The sequence below is a fragment of the Mustelus asterias genome, chromosome 8, assembly GCF_964213995.1.
Source record: "Mustelus asterias chromosome 8, sMusAst1.hap1.1, whole genome shotgun sequence".
Classification (NCBI taxonomy): Eukaryota; Metazoa; Chordata; class Chondrichthyes; order Carcharhiniformes; family Triakidae; genus Mustelus; species Mustelus asterias.
The window spans coordinates 17,887,787-17,910,730 of NC_135808.1; the positions used below are offsets into that span (position 1 = coordinate 17,887,787).

The 22,944-nt window shown below is 48.8% G+C and overlaps 1 protein-coding gene across 1 annotated transcript; it reads right to left on the reverse strand.

Annotated features, from left to right (window-relative positions):
- Positions 1–237: 237 nt before the first annotated feature.
- Positions 238–17,802, reverse strand: LOC144496898 (small ribosomal subunit protein uS7). Its single transcript, XM_078217505.1, has 6 exons — positions 17,672–17,802; positions 14,756–14,861; positions 7,295–7,504; positions 5,501–5,629; positions 3,985–4,083; positions 238–357 (listed from the first exon to the last, which is right to left on the reverse strand). Exons 2-6 carry the CDS (start codon positions 14,858–14,860, stop codon positions 289–291), a joined length of 612 nt encoding a protein of 203 aa, XP_078073631.1. The 5' UTR covers position 14,861; positions 17,672–17,802; the 3' UTR covers positions 238–288.
- Positions 17,803–22,944: the final 5,142 nt, after the last annotated feature.

A 22,944-nucleotide genomic window follows, 5' to 3' on the forward strand; every position in this document is an offset into this window, starting at 1 on the left:
ACTTGCCCAACGGTGCAGCACTCCTTCCCCACCAGCACTGCACTGGAGCACAAGCCTAAATCTTTGCGCTGGACCGGGACTTGAAGTTGGAATCTTGCGACTCAGGAGGCGAGAATGGTACCAACTGAGCCACAACTGACACTCAATACAGTGAACAGTACAATATCAAAGCACAGATCCATTCAGCAGCCCTCATTTGCCCCAAACCATTCTTTATGACGAGCAGAGACGACAAGGTATCTTTTGAACACTTTTATTAGAGAATGTTTTTGGCCAGATGTTACAAAACTAACGGTTAGACTTGGCCACACGTTCCAGCTCATCCTTCTTCTTAATGGCATAAGAGTTGGAGGAACCCTGCGAATGACAACAAGAATGAATCATTACTAACCTGGGGACTGCTGGGGCAGTCCAGAAACCCTGCTGCCACCACCATTTTTTCAGTTACAAATCCCACCCCAAATGTTCACCCGACCTAGTCAAGGCCAAGACTGACCCATGTGGTCCAGTGGAGAACCTACATGCTCAAAAAGAATCATAGAATCCCGGCAGAAGGAGGCCATTCAGACTATCGAATCCGCACTGACTCTCTGACAGAGCATCCTACCAAGACTCACCTCGCCCTATCCCCATAACCCCATGCATTTACCCCAATAATCCCCCTAACCTATACATCTTGGGACACTAAGGGACAATTTAGCACAGCCAATCCACCTAATCTGCGCATCATTGGACGGTGGGAGGAAACCGGAACACCCGGAGGAAACCCACGCAGACACTAGGAGAACGTGCAGACTCCACGAAATCACCCAAGGCCAGAATTGAACCCGGGTCCCTAGCGCTATGAGGCAGCTGTGTGCTAACCATTGCGCCACGGTGCCAAAGAGGAGGTACCAAATACTCAAAGATGGCGGCAGCTTTCTGTCTTGGGTCGCATTCGTTGGCGGTTCAGGCCATGTATCTGGCTGTAAGAGAAAGGGCCTCCCAATCTGCTGCTTTTAACTTTTATACAAGCTTGCCCCCAACAAGCAACAGAATAGTCTGAGGGTCAAATGAGACAAGTGCTCATCCTGGGAGTAGCTTCAGGGCAGGCAAGTCCAGAGCAGCCAAATGTGGACCAGGGCACCTTCTCATTCATACAAGCAACAGGCTCAGAAACCTAGCGTGAATGATAAACCAGGAGGAGCAGTCAAGCATGAGAATTGCAGCTCAGAGATTGCAGAGTGAGTCAAGCTTAGTATAAATACACAAGCATTCACACTGCTCTTTACAAAATGGTGTTTGGCAAGGGAGGAATGTTGGTCAGATAAATCTCACTGCTCCTATCAATGAATGTCACGAGATCTCTAACCACAATCTACCCAGGCATCCTTAGAGTGGCACCACCTACAATGCAGCATTCCTAATGATCAGAGTGCGATGGAAATAGTGGGTGCGTGGGTGACAGCTGAGATAATGCAACCAGTGGCACAGTGGTTAGCACTGCTGCCCTCTTTTTAGGTCAAACCAAATAAACAACAGCGCCAGGGACCCAAGCTCGATTCCCGGCTTGGGTCACTGTACAGAGTCTGCCCATTCTCCGTGTTTGCATGGGTTTCCTCCAGGTGCTCAGATTTCCTCCCACAGTCCAAAAGACATGCTGGTTAGGTGCATTGTCCATGCTAAATTCTCCCTCAGTGTACCTGAACAGGCACCGGAGTGTGACGACTGGGGGATTTTCACAGTAACTTCATTGCAGTGTTAATGTAAGCCTACTTGTGACACTAATAAATAAACTTGAAAGATCTACACATTGAGGCAAGGAGGAATGCCATCTGAAACAAGGTAGAAGAGTGTTTTAAAATGAAGAATGCGGTTTGTTCAGGAGGGCTCAGGGGGAAGTTCAGACTGAAGTGTGTTTAATAGCACTCCAAAACCCAGAACCCGCCGCTGCAAGTCATTCGATATATTGCACAAGAGACTGGAAAAGGGCGATCCAATCCGTCTCACACACTCACCCTCACCATTAAAAATGGTTTGTCCAGTTCCCATTTAAATCACTGGCATGAAATTTGTTTCCACTGTCCTTTCAGAAACAAAACCACCCTGGGTTAATAAAGTAAGAAGTCTCACAACACCAGGTTAAAGTCCTGATGTGGAGATGCCGGCCTTGGTCTGGGGCAGGCACAGTAAGATGTCTCACAACACCAGGTTAAAGTCCAATAGGTTTATTTGGTATCATGAGCTTTCGGAGCGTTGCCCCTTCATCAGGTGAGTGCAGGATTTGGTTCACAAACAGGGCACAAAGACACAAACTCAATTACAAGATCAAAAGAGAAAATGCTGGAAAATCTCAGCAGGTCTGGCAGCATCTGCAAGGAGAGAAAAGAGCTGACATTTCGAGTCCAGATGACCCTTTGTCAAAGATAAGAGGCATAGAAAGTGGGAGATATTTATACTGCAGGGCGAGGGAATGAAAGATGAGTCATAGGCACAGAAACCAGGGGAAAAGACTGTTAATACCTGTCCACAGAGAGAATAAAGGTGTGAATGGCCATACAGCAGAGAAGCTGCAAGCTGTGCCAGATGGAGATATGGGGGGGGGTCATCAGTTGTTGAATTCGATGCTGAGAACAATAGGCTGTAAAGTGCCGAGCCGGAAGATGAGATGCTGTTCCTCCAGTTTGTGTTGAGCTTCACTGGAACATTGCAGCAGGCCAAGGACAGACATGTGGGCATGGGAGCAGGATCGTGTTAAAATGGCAGCAACCGGAAGGTCAGGATCCTGATTGCGCACAGACCAAAGGTGCTCATCAAAGCGATCACCCAGTCTGTGCTTGGTCTCTCCAACATAGAGGAGACCACATTGGGAACAGCGAATGCAATAGACCAAATTGAAAGAGATGCAAGTGAAACGCAGTTCCCAAGGACAGTTAGTGAGATTTTGCAGGTCCAGGCAAGTTGTGGTGGTTACAGATAGTGTGACATGAACCCAATATCCCAGTTGAGGCTGTCCTCATGTATGCAGAACTTGGCCATCAGTTTTTGCTCGGCAATTCTGCGCTGTGTCTTGAAGGCCGCCTTGAAGAACACTCCTGCCTGGTGATTGTCGAGCAGTGTCCGTTGATCCGCTGTCGTTGCGGCTGCATGGTCTCCCCAATGTACCATGCCTCAGGACATCCTTTCCTGCAGCGTATCTGGTAGACAACGGTGGCCGAGTCGCAAGAGAATGTATCATGTACCTGGTGGATGGTGTTCTCACGTGAGATGATGGCATCCGTGTCGATGATCCGGCACGTCTTGCAGAGGTTGCTGTGGCAGGGTTGTGTGGTGCCGTGGTCACTGTTCTCCTGAAGGCTGGGTAGTTTGCTGCGTACAATGGTCTGTTTGAGGTTGCGCGGTTGTTTGAAGGCAAGTAGTGGGGGGTGTGGGGATGGCCTTGGCGAGATGTTCGTCTTCATCGATGACATGTTGAAGGCTCCGGAGAAGATGTCGCAGTTTCTCCGCTCCACTTCACCCACTGGCCCGAGGAAGGAGCAGCACTCCAAAAGCTGGTGATTCCAAATAAACCTGTTGGACTTTAACCTGGTGTTGAGAGACTTCTTACTGTGTTTACCCCAGTCCAACGCCGGCATCTCCACATCAGGGGTTAATAAAAACTGACTTCTTGCCAATTCTGGGTAAATTACCTGTGGTGTAACAGGCAGACTGATCCAGTGATTCGCTCTGCTCATAACCCTCAAGCACAAAAGAAGGTTTTAAACAAACAGAAACTCAGAATGACACAGCAAGTCCTCGGAGGGACAGCAAAGGAAAGTTAGTGATTGAGACATGACCCTTTACAGGATTGACGATGGTGACACTCCCTTGTTTACATTAAGTTCGCCCCCACCAGCGCCTCCTGCCACGACAGGAGGTGACCCAGCCCAAGCCTCAAGCGCTCCCCATTGAAAATGGACCTTTTCTGTTTTAAAGTAAAAGTCCCCTGCTGCGACAGCGGCTTACCTTAGCAGCATTGATGAGCTCATCAGCCAGGCACTCTGCAATGGTTTTAATATTCCTGAACGCAGCCTCCCTGGCCCCAGTACACAGCAACCAGATAGCCTGAAACACAGGAGCAAGAAAAATAATTCAGACCATAAATAGGTGACGGGGGGGGGGGGGTGTTTCAAGAGCCCGGGCCATTTTTTAAAAATTCATTTGTAGGAGCGTCGCTGGCTGGCCAGGATTTATTGCCCATCCCTAGTTGCCCGAGAGTCAACCACATTGTTGTGGCTCTGGAGTCACATGTAAGCCAGACGGGTAAGGACGGCAGATTTCTTTCCCGAAGAAAGAACTAGATGGGCTTTTCCGACAATGGTTTCATCAGCAGGTTCTTAATTTCAGATTCTTTAAATTCAATTCCAATTTCACCATATGCCGTGGCGGGATTCGAACCCGGGCCCCCTGAACATTAGCTGAATTTCTGGATTGATAGTCTAGGGATAATACCACTAGGCCATCGCTTCCCTTCAGGGGTACAATCCTGACAAGTAACTAGCTTGTACCCTAATCCAGGAGCCAACATCTATGGTGCTGCATTAATGAACAAACTTGCATTTACATTACATCTTTCGCATTCCCAGGATGTTCCAGAAAAGGAGGATGACTCGTGTTTATAAAGCCCCTTTCACAGTCCCCAGACCCCTTCTCCAAAAGCACTCTGCACCCACTTTTCACGTGACAATTCCCCGCAAAGACCAATGAGGGTTAACCAGTTTACTCAGTGACTGACTAAAGCAACAGGGAGAACTGCCACTTGCAACAGGGCCGCGTGATCTTTCATCTCTCACCCAAACAAGCGTCTGGAGGCTTCAGTCTAATTCAACAGACAGCACCAGCAACAATGCAGCACCCCCTCAATGCAATACCAAGACGTCAGACTGCAGATCATATCCTACACCAAGCAATTGACTGCCATTTAACGGGCTCGTGTATTTAAGGGTTACAGAAACAAGGTAAGTAAACAGGGTTTAAAATATTGAATCAGCCACGACCCAACCGTACGCCAGAATAGATTCAAAGGGCTAAATGACTTCATCCTTGTTCCGGTGACTACAACTCTCAACAACTTTTACAGATAGAAACCATTCTTTCTGGCTGTATCACAGCTTCGTATGATTCGTGCTCTGCCCAAGACCGCAAGGAACTACAAACGGACATGAATGTAGCCCAATCCATCACGTAAACCAGCCTCCCATCCATTGACTCTGTGTCTACACTTCCCGCTGCCTCGGAAAAGCAACCAGCATAATTAAGGACCCCATGCACCCCAGTCATTCGCTCTTCCACCTTCTTCCCTCGGGAAAAAGATACAAAAGTCTGAGAACACACCAACAGAGGGAGCACTGGGCACATCGCTCAGGTCCCAATCCTTCAGTGGTTCCGAAACCTGTGAGCCTACTTGTGACACTAATAAAAAAAGCCACCCAGCATTTCACCGTGGCACGACTTTCTCTGCACTAGCTTGCCGCAGAAGTACCTGGTTAACTCGCCGCAGTGGGGACACATCGACAGCCTGCCGCCTGACTGTACCAGCGCGGCCAATACGGGTGGAGTCTTCACGGGGACCGCTGTTGATGATGGCATTCACCAGTACCTGCAGTGGGTTCTGAACAACACAAGAGCGTGGTTAACATACACAGCTCACAGGGTTTACAAACGCCACACTAACATCCCAGCTGTGACTGACTACTCAGAACCAACTACACTCCCGCACTGAGAATGCCAGGGAGCAAGTCGGATTACTTGGTTGACCCCCAGAATGCAAGCTGCAGCACAGCAAGGCAGCAACTCACTGCCACTGCTCAGGATCCCTCGGGACAGGCAACGGATATGAAATTGTTAGTGCTGCTTAAAGCCAGAGAACAACAAGCCCATCCCCCCAAACCCTGGCCCTATTTCACAGGCCTCATGTGCAGAAGACATGATGTCCAGCAATCAGGCTTCAATAGGGTAGATACAGAAAAGATGCTTTTCATTTTGAGGGGCGATTAATGCATGAGGCTGGTGTCCATAAATACTAACTAGTTAGCAACGAGACAGCCAGACAGAGCGAGAAAAACAGAGAGAGAGAGGAGTCGGAGAGAGAGAGAGAGGGAGAGAGACAGGGGCAGATAGAGAAAGAAGTGAGAATGTGGACTGGCGATGAAGAGTGGCTGAGGTGAACAGTGTAGATACGTTTCGGGGGAAGCTGAGAAAGGAATAGGAAGACCATGCTGGTATGGGAGATGAAGTGAGGCAGGAGGATCGCGTGGGGCAGGAGCCAGAAAGAATGACTCTCCTCAGGATATCCCAAAGCACTTTGAAACTGTAATCACTGCTGTTAGTGCACCTCTGACTCCCACGAACAGTGGCATGATAAATCACCACAGAATGTTTTGACTGCTGTTCCGAGGCAGCAGCCTTGATAGGGTGGCTCAGCTGCAAGTTCATAGCCAGAGCCACAGGTCAGAGAGCTGCCAATAGGCACAGGGCCAAGGAGCCAAATGGTCCCTTTCTGTTCTGTACTGTATGTGTAAAGAGCTGAGGCTGGTTGCCACCTACAGGCCAGACTGCAGAAGCAGGCAGAGAACATACAGCTGGGGCAAATTAAAAAGCAGCACGGTGAAGGTGGAATAAAAACATCGAATGCTGGAAATACTCAGCAGCTAATTTGTGGCGAGAAAAACAAAAGTCAACGTGTTAACGGTGTCTGAGCTTTCATTAGAGCCGGGAAAATGTAGAGTCGTGTTTGAGCAAAGGGGAGGGTGGGACAAGGACAGAAAGGAGGGAAATGGAGGGGATGGGGGTCTGTTGCAGGGTGGAATGACCAAAACCAGGAATAAAGGGAATGCTGATGGAGGATGTGAATCACACTGGAGATGGTGGAAAATAATCGACAGGGAGGCTGGCAGGTGAACACTGGGGACCCTGCCATTGGTCTGGGAGGGACGGGAAAGGGGGTGCCATTTCACACCCCCCCCCCCCCCACCCCCAATCCCTTGATCGCTTTAGCCCCAAGAAATGGGATGGGGAGGGACCTGCACTGACCAGCTTTTTTTGGCAACTAACACAGTTGGGGCAGTGAAACCTCAGTTTGCTCTGCTGTTCCACAAGAAAATCTGACTGGCATTTACACGACGATACCCGTGCGCACTCGGGAGAATAAACAAAGCACCAACCACCTCGCAGGTCTAACTCTAAATACATCAAGTCAGTGTTGCACCTTATCTTTCTCCTGGAAGGCAAGGAAGGCGGCATTCCCTTACTAGCCCCTGTGCCAGAGCCCACTCACCTCGCCGGTCAGTAGGTGGATGATCTCAAAGGCGTGCTTCACAATCCGTACAGTCATCAGCTTCTTGCCGTTGTTGCGCCCGTGCATCATCATGGAGTTGGTCAGACGCTCGACAATGGGACACTGGGCCTTGCGGAAACGCTTGGCAGCATAGCGCCCAGAACTGTGCGGGAGGTACTTGGCATATTTCTCCTTGACAGCGATGTAATCCTGGTGAGGGGAGAAAAGAAAGAGGGAGTTCAACAAGGCACCACACTCAACTGGAGCTGACTTGGCAAACAAGACAGTGGTAATCCACAGGAACACTTTCCCCCTTGGGAAACCATGGCCAGTGGTGCAGGTACTTAATCCAGGGAGGTCTGCAAGCAAGATTCCTTTGTGTCAGACTCATGCAACAAAAAGCACACACCAGAATACTCATCACCCTACAAACACTACACTGTACTGGACTAGAAACCCAGATTCACATCCCATCATATCAAGATTAGAATTATAATGGTTACAGCAGAGGAAGCCCATCATTCGGCCCACTGTGTCTGCGCCAGTCCCAAATGAGTAATCAATTCCAGTGTCCCTCCCCCCGCCTTGTCCCTGTAATCCTACATTTCTCCTTTTCATAGGAACTAGGATTGGTAGTTCAGCCCTTCGAGCCCACTCTGACATTCTATATGATCATGGCTGATCTCCGTCTCATCCTAACTCCACTTCCCTGCCTTTTCTCCATCGCCCTTTATCCCACATTTGACCAAATATTTATCTATCTCTTCCTTGAATCCATTGATTCTGCATCCACTGCACTCTGGGGCAGTGAGTTCCATAGATTCACAACCCTCTGAGAAGTAGCTTCTCCTCATCTCGGTCTTAAACGTCTCCCCCACCTTTACAAAAGAACAAAGAACAGTACAGCACAGGAAACAGGCCCTTCGGCCCTCCAAGCCTGTGCCGCTCCTTGGTCCAACTAGACCAATCGTTTGTATCCCTCCATTCCCAGGCTGCTCATGTGACTATCCAGGTAAGTCTTAAACGATGTCAGCGTGCCTGCCTCCACCACCCTACTTGGCAGCACATTCCAGGCTCCCACCACCCTCTGTGTAAAAAACGTCCCTCTGATGTCGGAGTTATACTTTGCCCCTCTCACCTTGAGCCCGTGACCCCTCGTGTTTGTCATTTCTGATCTGGGAAAAAGCTTCCCACCGTTCACCCTATCTATACCCTTCATAATCTTGTATACATCTATTAGATCTCCCCTCATTCTCCATCTTTCCAGGGAGAACAACCCCAGTTTACCCAATCTCTCCTCATAGCTAAGACCCTCCATACCAGGCAACATCCTGGTAAACCTTCTCTGCACTCTCTCTAATGCCTCCACGTCCTTCTGGTAGTGCGGCGACCAGAACTGGACGCAGTACTCCAAATGTGGCCTAACCAGCGTTCTATACAGCTGCAACATCAGACTCCAGCTTTTATACTCTATACCCCGTCCTATAAAGGCAAGCATACCACATGCCTTCTTCACCACCTTCTCCACCTGTGTTGCCACCTTCAAGGATTTGTGAACTTGCACACCTAGGTCCCTCTGTGTTTCTATAATCTTGATGACTCTGCCATTTATTGTATAACTCCTCCCTACATTATTTATTCCAAAATGCATCACTTCACATTTATCCGGATTAAATTCCATCTGCCACCTCTCCGCCCAATTTTACAGCCTATCTATATCCTGCTGTATTGCCCGACAATGCTCATCGCTATCCGCAAGTCCAGCCATCTTCGTGTCATCCGCAAACTTGCTGATTACACCAGTTACACCTTCTTCCAAATCATTTATATATATCACAAACAGCAGAGGTCCCAGTACAGAGCCCCGCGGAACACCACTGGTCACAGACCTCCAGCCGGAAAAAGACTCTTCGACCACTACCCTCTGTCTCCTATGGCCAAGTCAGTTCTCCACCCATCTAGCCACTTCTCCTTGCATCCCATGAGCCTTAACCTTCTTAACCAACCTGCCATGTGGGACTTTGTCAAATGCCTTACTGAAATCCATGTAGACGACATCCACGGCCCTTCCTTCGTCAACCGTTTTTGTCACTTCCTCAAAAAATTCCACCAAATTTGTAAGGCACGACCTCCCTCTTACAAAACCATGATGTCTGTCACTAATGAGATTGTTCCGTTTTAAATGCACATACATCCTGTCTCTAAGAATCCTTTCCAACAACTTCCCTACCATGGACGTCAAGCTCACCGGCCTACAATTTCCCGGGTTATCCCTGCTACCCTTCTTAAACAACGGGACCACATTCGCTATCCTCCAATCCTCAGGGACCTCACCTGTGTCCAAAGAAGCGACAAAGATTTCCATCAGAGGCCCAGCAATTTCATCTCTCGTATCCCTGAGCAGTCTAGGATAGATGCCATCAGGCCCTGGGGCTTTGTCAAGTTTTAATGTTCCCTATAAAACCTAACACTTCCTCCTTTGTAATGGAGATTTTCTCTAACGGGTCAACACCTCCCTCCGGGTTTACTCTACAACTATGACCTCTTGTCCTAGACTCTTCCAGAAGGGGGAACATTTGGTTCACATTTACTTTATCAATCCCGTTGTGTATTTATATACTTCAATCAAATCCCCCTCTCATTCTTCTGTACTCCAGCAAGTACAAGCCCAAGATACTCAACCGCTCCTTGTACGACAGCCCCTTCAAACCTGGAATCAATCTAGTGATAAAACCAAAATACCGCAGGTGCTAGAATCTGAAACAAAACAGAAAATGCTGGAAAATCTCAGCAGGTCTGACAGCATCTGTGGGGAGAGAGTAGAGCCAAAGTTGGGCCTAGGTGACCCTTCGTCAGAGCTCAATCAATCTAGCGACCTCTTCTGAACCGCCTCCAGTGCCACCACATCTTTCCTCAAAGGAGGTGACCAAAACTGAACACAATACTCCAAGTGCCTAATACAAATGTAACAACACTTTCCTACTTTTATACTCCGGACCCTTTGCAATAAAGGCCAAGATTCCATTTGCCTTCCTTATAACATTCTGTACCTGCACACCCACTTCCTGAGACTCGTGCACAAGAACACTCAGATCACACACACTTCTGAATCTGTTTCAGATAATATTCCACTTTCAAGAAAGTCTCGACTGAACCAGCCACCACCACACTCAAAATATCCTAACCACTCTGCGTGAAAACATTTTTCCTATCACTTCTTTTGCCAATTCCTTTAAATCTGTGCTCTTTCATTCTCAATCGATCCACCATGGGAACAGTTTCTCTCTATCTACTCCGCCCAGACCCCTCATGATTCTAGATACCTCTATTAAATCTCCTCTCAGTTTCTGTAAGGAAAACAGTCCCAATTTCTCCAATGTACCTGCGGAAGTGGAGTTCCCCATCGCTGGGATCAGTCTCATGAATATTTTCTACGTTCATCTTTAAAGGCCTTGAAACTTTTCCAAAAGTGTGTCATCCAGAACCAGACACAATACTCCAGCTGAGGTCAAACTAGTGTTTGACACGGGTTTAACATGACATCCTTACTTTTGTACTCTCGGTCCCCATTAAGATACTGTATGTTTTATTAATCACTCTCCACCAGACTTCAAATGGCGCACATACACATCCAGCCCTCTCCGCTCCTGTACCCACTTTAGAAACATACTTTTTATACTGCCTCTCTGCGTCCTTTCAACCAAAATGAATCACTTCACATTTCTCTGCAATGCCACCCTACGTCCTTCAGACGTTCTACACCATCCTCCTCAAAAGATCAGTGCTCCCAAGTTTGGTATCATTTTTATGCAAATTGTGCCAGATACACCAAGGCCCTTAATACACAATCAGGGAGAGCAAGGGCCCCTGGGAAACTCCAGTACAACCCTTCCTCCAAACCAAAGTATGTCCATTTCCTGTCACTCAACCAATTTTGTATCCATGTTACTACTGTCCATTTTATTCCACGAGCTATAACTTTGCTCACAAGTCTGTTGTATGGCACAACATAGAACACCTTTGGGAACCCTATGTACGCCACATCAACAGCATTACCCACATAGAATCCTACAGTGCAGAAGGAGGCCCATCGAGTCTGCTCCGACCACAATCCCACCCAGGCCCTATCCCCATAACCCCATGCATTTACCCTAGCTAGTCCCCCTGACACTAAGGGGCAATTCAGCATGGCTAATCCACCGAACCGGCACATCCTTGGACTGTGGAAGGAAGCCGGAGCACCCAGAGGAAACCCACGCAGACACGGGGAGAATGTGCTGACTCCACACAGACAGTGACCCAAGCCGGGAATTGAACCCGGGTTCCTGGCGCTGTGAGGCAGCAGCACTAAGCACTGTGCCACCCTCGGTTACCCCTTTAAAAACCCCAGCAAGTTAAACCCAATTTTCCCTTTAAAATGCTTGCTTAATTAACCTACTTTTATTAATTTATTCATTTATTTATGGGATGTGGACATTGCTAACTAGACCAGCATTTATTGCCGATCCCATCCCAGTTGCCCTTCAGGTGGTGGTAAGCTGCCACCTTGAACTGCTGCAGTTTGTGTCATGTAGGTACACCCAGTGTGCTGTTAGGGAGGGAGTTCCAGAATTTTGACCCAGTGACAGTGAAGGAACGGTCAATATATTTTCAAGTCAGGATGGTGAGTGCCGTGGGGTCCTGATAAAGTGGGGCTGCTTTGTCCTGGATGGTGTCCAGTTTCTTAAGTGTTGTTGCAGCTGCACCCACCCAGGCAAGTGGACTTGTGCCTTATAGATGGTGGACAGGCTTTGTGGAGCTGGGAAGCGAGTTCCTCGCCACACAATTCCCAGCCTTTGACCTGTTCTTGCAGCCACAGTATTTATATGGCTGGTCTAGTTCAGGTTCTGGTCAAAGGTAACCAGCAAGATATCCAAGTAATTATTAATTTTGTCCCAAATGATTGTTTCTAGAAGCTTTCCCAACACCAAAGTTAAACTGACTGGCCTGTAGTTGCTGTGTTTAACATTAGGAAAGGAAACTGAGCACTGACAAACTAATAAGCAGATCAATGCAAAAGGCCAACTGGCTCACAGATGGTCTAATGTGGTCAAGCGGTGACCTCTGCCACACGTCCCTAGTTAGGTGGATTGGCCATGCAAAATTGCCTCTTAGTGTCAGGGGAACTAACTTAGAACAGCACAGAAAGAGGCCATTCGACCCATCGAGTCTGCACCGACCACAATCCCACCCAGGCCCTACCCCCATATCCCTACATATTTACCCACTAATCCCTCTAACCTACGCATCTCAGGACACTAAGGGGCAATTTTAGCATGGCCAACCAACCTAACCCGCACATCTTTGGACTGAGAGAGGAAACCGGAGCACCCGGAGGAAACCCACGCAGACACGAGGAGAATGTGCAAACTCCACACAGACAGTGACCCAAGCCGGGAATCGAACCCAGGTCCCTGGAGCTGTGAAGCAACAGTGCTAACCACTGTGCTACCGTGCCGCCAACTAGCTAGGGTAAATGTATGGGGTAATGGGGATATGGACTGGGTGGGATTGTGGTCAGCGCAAACTCGATGGGCTGAATGGCCTCCTTCTGCACTGTAGGAATCTATGATCTAGTAGCTCCAGTGGCTGAGCTGTGTTGTGTTTTCCTGGCCTGATGACCAGACTTCCAAATGAAGCCACTAGAGGTCAGTATTTACCACCACTGAGATCTCTGGGGGCAGCATTTAGATGAGTCCATGAAACACCATGGAGTACAAGGCTACGACCAAGTGCTGGAAAATGGGGTTAGAATAGTTTGGCGTCTGATGGCTGGCACTGACACGATGGACCAAAGGGCCTCACCCTGCATACAGCCAGCCAGGTACCAAGACATGAAGCATCCTTACATTTAAAGGGCTGTTACTTCACAAGTAAACACACACTCTGCGGAAGCAGAATTGGGATTCAGGAATGTCTGAGCCAGCGCGTCGGCTTGCTGGATCCACCGGTGCCAGCCCCTCAGCCGAGCGACAATTTCTCATGAGTGCTGCCAGGCACCAGTCAAAGGTGGGCATGAGATCTCTCCCAGTGTTCTGTCGCTGCAGCACTGAGGGGGTGCTGTCATTCAGATGAGATACTAAACCGAGGATCCGTCCACACACTCCCAGGATGACCTGCCTTGCATCCATGGGGAGATAGGATTCTGCAGAACGGCCATGCTGTCGGTAGAGGAGAAGAGAGAGAGCCTGGGACTGATTTTGGAATGAGAAGCGAGGGCACCGCTTTTGCTAAAATGTGGTGCTCTGTAGATAAAACCTGGAAAGAAAGGCTTGTGCCTTTAGACTTGTAATGTGTATTGTGCACAAGGACCCACGAGGATCAAAACAGCACTGAATCTACGACTGGTGACATTGGTTGAGGGGGGAGCATTCGGGGTCACAACACTGGGAGAGATCTCATGCCCACCTTTGACTGGTGCCTGGCAGCACTCATGAGAAATTGTCGCTCGGCTGAGGGGCTGGCACCGGTGGATCCAGCAAGCCGACGCGCTGGCTCAGACATTCCTGAATCCCAATTCTGCTTCCGCAGAGTGTGGCGAGGCAGTGCCTCCAACTGCGGGTCTTCCGACATTAACTCGACCACAAATGCTGGGGAGAGGGTGATTTAAACAGCGGGAGTGGGCGGCCGCAGCTCAGTAGCACTGCCACGTTGCAATGAGAAGGTTACTGGTTGGACTGGCACTGTCGGCCCACTGAGGGGGTGCCGTCATTCAGATGAGACATTAAACCGAGGATCCGTCCACACTCTCCCAGGATGAAGTAAAAGATCCCCTGGCAGTGCTTTGAAGAGGAGTAGGGGTGTTATCCCACTGTGCTGAACAGTACTTATTCTCCAACAAACATCATAGAGACACAATATTGCAGCAACACTTGCCCAAATCGTTCCCCACGATTCCCACATTACAAGTCTAAAGGCACAAGCCTTTCTTTCCAGGTTTTATCTACAGAGCACCACATTTTAGCAAAAGCGGTGCCCTCGCTTCTCATTCCAAAATCAGTCCCAGGCTCTCTCTCTTCTCCTCTACCGACAGCATGGCCGTTCTGCAGAATCCTATCTCCCCATGGATGCAAGGCAGGTCATCCTGGGAGTGTGTGGACGGATCCTCGGTTTAGTATCTCATCTGAATGACAGCACCCCCTCAGTGCTGCAGCGACAGTGTCAGCCCAGATTGCTGTGCTCAGTGGGAATCGAGCCAGCAACCTTCTGATTGCTTTCTCCAGAACACCATCAGCCTCTCCGGCTAACGGGAGGCAGGCACGATACAGCACCCACCCATGCCCATGGGAAGCTCTGCTCCCAGCGGGAACAATGGTAGGCAGGCCCAGAAGAGACAAGCCTCCTTCCGAATTACACCCGGCGTCTTGCACACGGGCAAATCCCGATCAACCCAGAAAGGCGAAAAGGAATAGCCTCACGCACCTGTAGCGAAATGTCATTGATCTGAACATCGTCCGTGCTCCATTTCCCAAATAGCTTAATCTCGGGGGTCTCTGCGACCGCGGGCACACCCTCCCACTCAGTCATTCTTCAGAGAGAGAGAGAGAGAGAAAAGACATCAGTCTATTTCCAATTTAAAATCAAGATTTTAAAAAACTCCAAACCCCAACACAGAAGACCCGCTGTTGTGCATCATGTTCGCAGAACTGCGTGCAGATTCGATCACCACATTTAAGAAAGGATATATTTGCATTGGAGGCAAAGGTTCACTCGATTGGTCCCTGGGATGAGGGGGTCGTCCTATGATGAGAAGCTGAGTAAATTGGGCTTATATTCTCTGGAGTTTAAAGATCGAGACACAATCTCATTGCAAGCCACAAAAATCTGAAAGGGCTTGCTGGAGTGGGTGCCGAGAGATTATTCTCATTATAGTCCGAGAATCTTAGACACGGGGTAGTGTCAAGGGGCCAATCATTAGGCATGAGGAGAAATTACTTCACACAAATGGTTGTGAATATTTGGAATTCTCTACCCCAGAGGCCTGTGGACACTTCATCATTCAGTATATTTAAGGCCAGTGGGATATTGGTCTCTCAGGCAGCAGGCAAAGAAAGAGAGTCGATGACCAAGAGTCTCATAGCACCGTTAATGTAACGCGTCACCATGATCGTAAACAGGGCCAGTTCAGTCTCAGACAGTGCCAGGGAACAAAGTTTGGAGCGGGGACCAAAAACAATGGCTTCAGTCTCAGATATGTGAGGGATAAACTAAATGATCTGATAACTTAGCAACACGGAGGATTCAAGGGAGGTGGCGATGACGTAGAGCCGTGTATCGTCAGCATACATGTGAAAACTAACGCTATGGTTTCCAATGATATCCGGTAACTGGGAGTGGAGCAGGGGTGGGTCCTCAAGGGACATCACAGGCAACAGTGTGGGAGTGGGAAAGGACAGCATTGCAAGTGTGTCTGGAGGGAAAGTTGGGTGATCAGAGCAGTTTAGTGAGGGCAAGAGGCAGGCAGAGAGAAACTGGCAGAAGATGGGGGTTCAGGACTCAGGGCAAGGCAGCCAAGTGGAAGTGAATGACACAGCTGAGACAGCCAATCAAGACAGTCCCGATCTCAGTACAGGAGGGGGGGGGGGGGGGCAGATACAATGAAAAGATTTTTTGGGGGCGGTGGGGAGGTGGCAGATACAATTAAAAAAGTTTTAAGAAGCTGACTGCAGACGCTGGGGATTATCTTCGCATCTCAGGATGATCCTGAGAAGGGGATTGTTTATAAATGGAGCAAAACAGGAACCAACAATAATAATAATAAATTATGTCAAATTCTCTGAATGGCGACTTCTAACATAATTATATCTATTATTTTTCAAAACATGGAGACCCAAACTACACTCAGTTCTCTTACAGCACTGTACAGCTGCAGTGAAAAAACATTCCCGCTTTTACAATCCACTCCCCTTGTAACAAGGCCACGAGACGTAGAAGCAGGAGGCAGCCATTCATGGGATAAAGGCTGAACATTACATTTCTCTGAAGAGTTATTCAGAGGCAAAACCAGGAGTCACAGCCTGAGGATACGGGGTAAACCTTGTGGGACTGAGATGAGGAGAAATTTTCTTCACCCAGAAGGTGGTGAATGCGTGGAATTCACTACCACAGAAAGCAGTTTAGGCCAAAACATTGCATGTTTCCAAGAAGTTGGATATAGTTGCTGGGACGAAGGGGATCAAAGGATACTTTGGGGGGGGGGGGGGGGGGGCAGTGGGATTAGACTCCTGGAGCTGGGATATTTTTCTCTCCCAAGGGGTTGTTTGTCTGCTGAATTGTCTGTCCCCAAGAACAGTGGCGGCTGTTGTTATTAAATTAATTCAAGACAGAGTACATAGATTATTGATGGAAGAGGGAGTGAATGCTATTGGGGTGGGGCAGATGGCAAAGGGGAGTTGACACCATAACCAGATCGGCCATGATCTTAGTTTTTTATGAGTTGACTTACATGAACACTGCAATGAAGGTACTGTGAAACTCCCGAAGTTGCCAGACTCCGGCGCCTTTTCAGATACACAGAGAATTTAGCATGGCCAATGCACCTAACCAGCACGTCTTTCCCTGATGTTGAGAGGCAGCAGTGCTAACCACTGTGCCACTCAATTGAACGGTGGAGCATTCAGCATTGAAGGGCCGAATGGCCTTGGTGCCTGCTCGTTAAGTTCTGTGTTCCTACATAAATTGCCATCGGGTTCTGCTTTCCTCCATTTACAAATGGCTCCCTCTCGGGATCACCCCGAGATGCGAAGATGACCCCTCTCCCAGTTTCTAAAAACCCCTTCAGTGTCTCTGCCACCCCCCTCACGTACCACAACTAACCGGGGCTCTCGGGGTCATTTTAGATTAAATATGCGGGGGGGCTTATCATAATGAATGGGGGAGCAGGCTCAAAGGGCCGAATGGCCTCCTCCTGCTCCTATTTTCTGTTAGCTTTGTTTCTCCCTGCACAGATCTGAGATTTCCCAGCATTTTCTGTACAGTTTCAGCAATCTTCAGCTTTTCTGTTATATTTTAGGCAGTGATGTGTCTTCATATCCCAATCACACATTAACTTAATACAATCCATGCACCAGGACACCCAGATCCCTCTACACTCTCTCTCTCTGTGCATTTGCTCCTGTCACCTTCCCCAGCTCCCTCTCTCCCCGCTTCCCCCGGCCTCGGCCCACACCAGATCCCGAAGCCGCGGCCTAGCACAGAGGCTCCGGGCCACATCCTGCACTCCCACCCCGCTGCTGAGAATCCCCTTCCTCCCGGGTTATTCCTCTCCCCCGGTGCCGGGCTCTGTTCCTTCCCCCACCAGGCCGCGGCCACTGAAGCGCCGCCGCCGCCATTTCCCACCTGCTCAGCTCAGGATCCGCCACCGAAAAGACCAGCCTGCGGGTTGCACGGCGTCAAAAAGCAGGGGCCCTGCTCCGCGGAGCACGCGTCCTGGCACGTACAGCAACTGAGCATGCGCCCTTCCCTCAGCGGCTTCAACCACCGCCATCTTTCAGACGGGACATCTGGAGGGGCGGGGCCAGCGCCACCCGGCGTGGAACCCTGCCATCCAGAGATGGCGGGAGGTTGAAACCGCTGACGGAAGGGCGCATGCTCAGTTGCTGTACGTGCCAGGACGCCATCTTTCTTCCAGGCGAATGGGAAACGGCGCACGCGCTTTGAAGGCGAGGGGCGACAGCGCAGCGCCATCTTTAATCCAGGCAGATCACGAACCGGACACGTGTGTGGCAAGATCCACCTTCTTTCTCAAGCTGCTCCAAAGTTTCACTTGTAATCGCGCCCCCTTGGACATCTAGGGACGATTCAAAGCACCATGGAGTGCAACTTGTTCAATGTACACAACCTCTAAAATAACATTTTAAACAATAACATTTGTAAGACCATTGTTAAATGTCTGAAACGTTTCTCACAATGTTACCTGATGCATGTAAAGAACCTGAATATTATTACTTTTGGTGAGATGGCCATTCCAGAGTGATTGTAATGCTCTTGCAGAATTCTTGTGAATAAAGTATGTTGTTGAGGAATGTTGCAAACAGGAAGCAGAGAGTTGGGACAAATGGGTGCTTTTCTGGTTGGCAGTTGGTGACCAGTGGCGTGCCGCAGGGATCGGTGCTGGGGCCTCAATTGTTTACCATTTACATAGATGATCTGGAGGAGGGGACTGAGTGTAGGGTATTCAAGTTTGCTGATGACACGAAGGTGAGTGGGAAAGCGAATTGCGTGGAGGACGCGGAAAGTCTGCAGAGAGATTTGGATAGGCTGAGCGAGTGGGCGAGGATCTGGCAGATGGAATATAACGTTAGCAAATGTGAGGTTATCCACTTTGGAAGAAATAATAGTAAATTGGAATATTATTTAAATGGGGAAAAATTACATCGTGCGACTGTGCAGAGGGACCTGGGGGTCCTTGTGCACAAATCGCAAAAACTCAGTCTGCAGGTGCAGCAGGTGATCAAGAAGGCGAGTGGAATTTTGGCCTTTATCGCGAGGGGGATAGAATATAAAAGCAGGGATGTCTTGCTGCAACTGTACAAGGCACTGGTGAGGCCGTAACTGGAGTACTGTGTGCAGTTTTGGTCCCCTTATTTGCGAAAGGATATATTGGCCTTGGAGGGAGTGCAGAGAAGGTTCACCAGGTTGATACCGGAGATGAGGGGTGTAGCTTATGAGGAGAGATTGAACAGATTGGGTCTGTACTCGTTGGAGTTTAGAAGGCTGAGGGGTGATCTTATAGAGACATATAAGATAATGAAGGGGCTGGATAGGGTAGAGGTAGAGAGATTCTTTCCACTTAGAAGGGAAACCAGAACTAGAGGGCACAGCCTCAAAATAAGTGGGGGCCAGTTCAGAACAGAGTTATGGGGGAACTTCTTCTCTCAGAGGGTAGTGAATCTCTGGAATTCTCTGCCCATTGAAGTGGTGGAGGCTTCCTCGTTGAATATGTTTAAATCACGGGTAGATAGATTTCTGATCGATAAGGGAATTAAGGGATATGGGGAGCAGGCGGGTAAGTGGAACTGATTCGCTTCAGATCAGCCATGATCTTGTTGAATGGCGGGGCAGGCTCGAGGGGCTAGATGGCCTACTCCTGCTCCTATTATGTTCTTATATCAGTACTTTCGAAATGTAGCCACAGTCTTTATAATGTGGGATTAAGAGCAGAAAATTCTGGAAATACTAAGCAGGTCAACCTGTGGAGAGGAGAGGCCCATGTGGGTTTGGTTTTATAACTCCCAGAAATGGGGCAGGAACAGAGGCAGGCAGCGGCAGAATTTTGCACCATGGGCTTGTGTGGCGCAGCCCACCCTGGGCCATTTTCCCAGAGGTGGGATGGGAAGGCCACCACCGACCTGCCACCATGCTAAAGGCCTGTTAACGTGCAATCCCACTCGCTCTGCACGTTCCAGAAGGTGACAGTTTATTAACTACCTTGGGGGGAGGGGAGTCTCTCAGCAGCAGTGGCGCTCCCTCTGGTCACCACACAATAGGAAGAATGTGACTGCATTAGAAAGGATGCAGAGCCGATTCATTGAATCCCTACAGTGCAGAAAAGATCACACGGCCCATCGAGTCTGCACAAACTTTGCGACAGAGTATCTTACCTAGGCCTTCTCCCCATCCTATTTTAAAGTTTTTTATTAGTTTATTTATTAGTGTCACAAGCAGACTTACATTAACACTGCAATGAAGTTACTGTGAAAATCTCCTAGTTTCCACGCTCCGGCGCCTTGTTTGGGTGGCCACCATGGTCAATCCATCTAACGTACACATTCTGGGACACTAAATGGCAATTTAGCATAGCCAATCCGCCTAACCTGCACATCTTTGGATAGTGGAAGGAAACCGGAGCACCCAGAGGAAACCCATGCAGACACGGGGAGAACGTGCAAATTCCACACAGGCAGTGACTCAAGGCCAGAATTGAATCTGGGTCCCTGGAGCTGTGAGGCAGCAGTGCTAACCACTGTGCCACCCAAATTCACCAGAATGTTGCCTGCTGGAGTGTTTCAGCTATGAAGGGAGGCTGGGGTTGGTTTTCTTAGCCCCACATGGCCATCTCTCCCTTGTTGCTCAAATTCTGCGATCCAGTGATGTGCGGGTTAGGTGGATTGGCCACGCTAAATTGCCCCTTAAAAGTCTGGGGGATTAGCAGGGTAAATATGTGAGTTTACAGGGATAGGGCATGGGTGGGACTGTTCTTGGTGCAGGTTCAATGGGCTGAATGGCCTCTTTCTGCTCTGTTGGAATTTTATGATTCTATCTCACCTTTTGCCACTATTAGCATCTTCCTCGGGAAGTGTAGTCAGAGTCAATTGATGGGAAGCTGGTTTGCGTGATGGACTCTCATAAGAGTTAGTCATCCCAGTTCACCCAATGATGAGGAACTTCAACCCCTTCCCCCCCTCACCCATAGTAATTGCCCAGCTTGGGGAAACGGCACTTTTATTTTAAGTTTCAGAAGTTAGAGAGATGGCGACCCCATTTTGACACGCCTCCTACCTTATTTACCTCTTGCTGTCATGTCCACATGTCAGTCCTCAGCCTGATCCAATGTTCCAGTAATGCCCAACGCAAACTGGAAGAACACCTCATCTTCCGATTAGGCACAGCCTTCTGGACTCAACATTGAGTTCACCAACTTTAAACTCTGACCTTTTCCCTCCATCTTGATCTCCCCTTTTGTAGTTTATTGATTTTCAGTTCCCTTGGCCTGCCCCAATATAACCCCACCCTTCCCCCTATGGCAATCTCTCTGTGTTGTCCAGTTGCTGCCATTTACACATTCTGCTACCTCACCTTTTTTTCTTAAGTCATTTGTGGGACATGGGTGTCGCTGGCTGGCCAGCATTTATTGCCTATCCCTGGTTGTCCAATGGCAGTTGAGAGTTAACCACATTGCTGTGGTTCTGAAGTCACATGTAGGCCAGACCAGGGAAGGACAGCAGATTTCCTTCCCTAAAGGGACATGAGTGAACCAAGAATCGACAATGGTTTCATGGTCATCAGTAGATTCTTAATTCCAGATATTTTTTATTGAATCCAAGTTCAAATTCAACCATCTGCTGTGGTGGGGTTCGAACCCGTCCCCAGAATATTAGCTCACATTTTCTGGATTAATAATCGAGCGATAATACCACTAGGCCATCGGCTCCTCTATTAGCATTCTTCCTCCCTGAATGGCACCATTAACACTCCCCTTTGTCTTATGCCCAATACAAAGTTGTCCATACCTCCTTTGCCCCAACCCATCACTGTTCATCTCTTCTGCCCCACTCTCTCCACCCACTTCTCTTACTTAATAGTTCATCACATTTGCACCTTTCCTCAGGTCTCTAGAGGGTTGTTTGGATTTGAAACGTTAACTGTGTTCCTCTCTCCAGATTTGCTGAGTATATTCCAGAATTTTGTGTTTTTATTTCAGATTTCCAGTATCCGCGGTATTTTGCTTCTACTTACTTCCATCGCGACCTGCTTCTGCTTTCAAACAGGAAGGCCTCTGATTGGCCGTCCAGCTTTGAGAGACCTGCCCATCTTTAATAGAATTACAGAAGATTCATAGAATTATACAGTGCAGAAGGAGGCCATTCGGCCAATCGAGTCAGCACCGACCCAGGCCCTATCCCCGTAACCGCATAGATTTACCCTAACTCGTGCGCCTGACACTAAGGGGCAATTTATCATGGCCAATCCACCTAACCCACACATCTTTGGACTGTGGAAGGAAATGAGCACCCGGAGGAAACCCACGCAGACACGGGAGAATAGTGACCCAAGGCGGGAATCGAGCCTTGGTCCCTGGTGCTGTGAGGTAGCAGTGCTAACCACTGTGCTACCATGAGCCCACCCTCTGACCATTAGTTGGCCACTCCAGGGGGCAATCTTTTTGAATCCCTTGCTGTGCTAGTCTGCAAGTGCCTGACCTTAGAAGTTAAGCAGACTCAAATCAGGTTAGTGTTCAGATGAGGGAATACCAGGTGCAGTAAGGTTCTGCTGCCAGCAGAGGCCGCTCACATCACACAATCGACAGATAGGTAGGCAATATTTTGACTTGCCCCTCTACCATGGCTATGTTCACGGCCTGGTGTCCCGAGAGAGGGAGCATGCGGAATCTACGCAACACCAAGACCTTCTGTGCCCAGTGAGCACCGCGGAGTGCCTTATCGACCCTGTTAATCACAATTCGGTTCACTGTTTTAAGTTTCATTTGAGATTTGCTTTTGGTTTCAGCCAGTTGCCTTTTAAGGTGCTGCCCCTTTCATTTGTCCCTCAGTTGATTTGATTTATTTGATTTATCCAAAAAATAGGAAAATCACATCAAGAGATTCTGAACCTCATCTGAGCCCCACTTTTTGAATTAATTACCTTTCACCTTCCCTGAAACGTCAACTCTCTGTTTCAACAGATCATAGAATCATAGAAACCCTACAGTGCAGAAGGAGGCCATTCGGCCCATCGAGTCTGCACCGACCACAATCCCACCCAGGCCCTACCCCCACATATTTTTACCCACTAATCCCTCTAACCTACACATCCCAGGACTCTAAGGGGCAATTTCCAACCTGGCCAATCAACCTAACCCGCACATCTTTGGACTGTGGGAGGAAACCGGA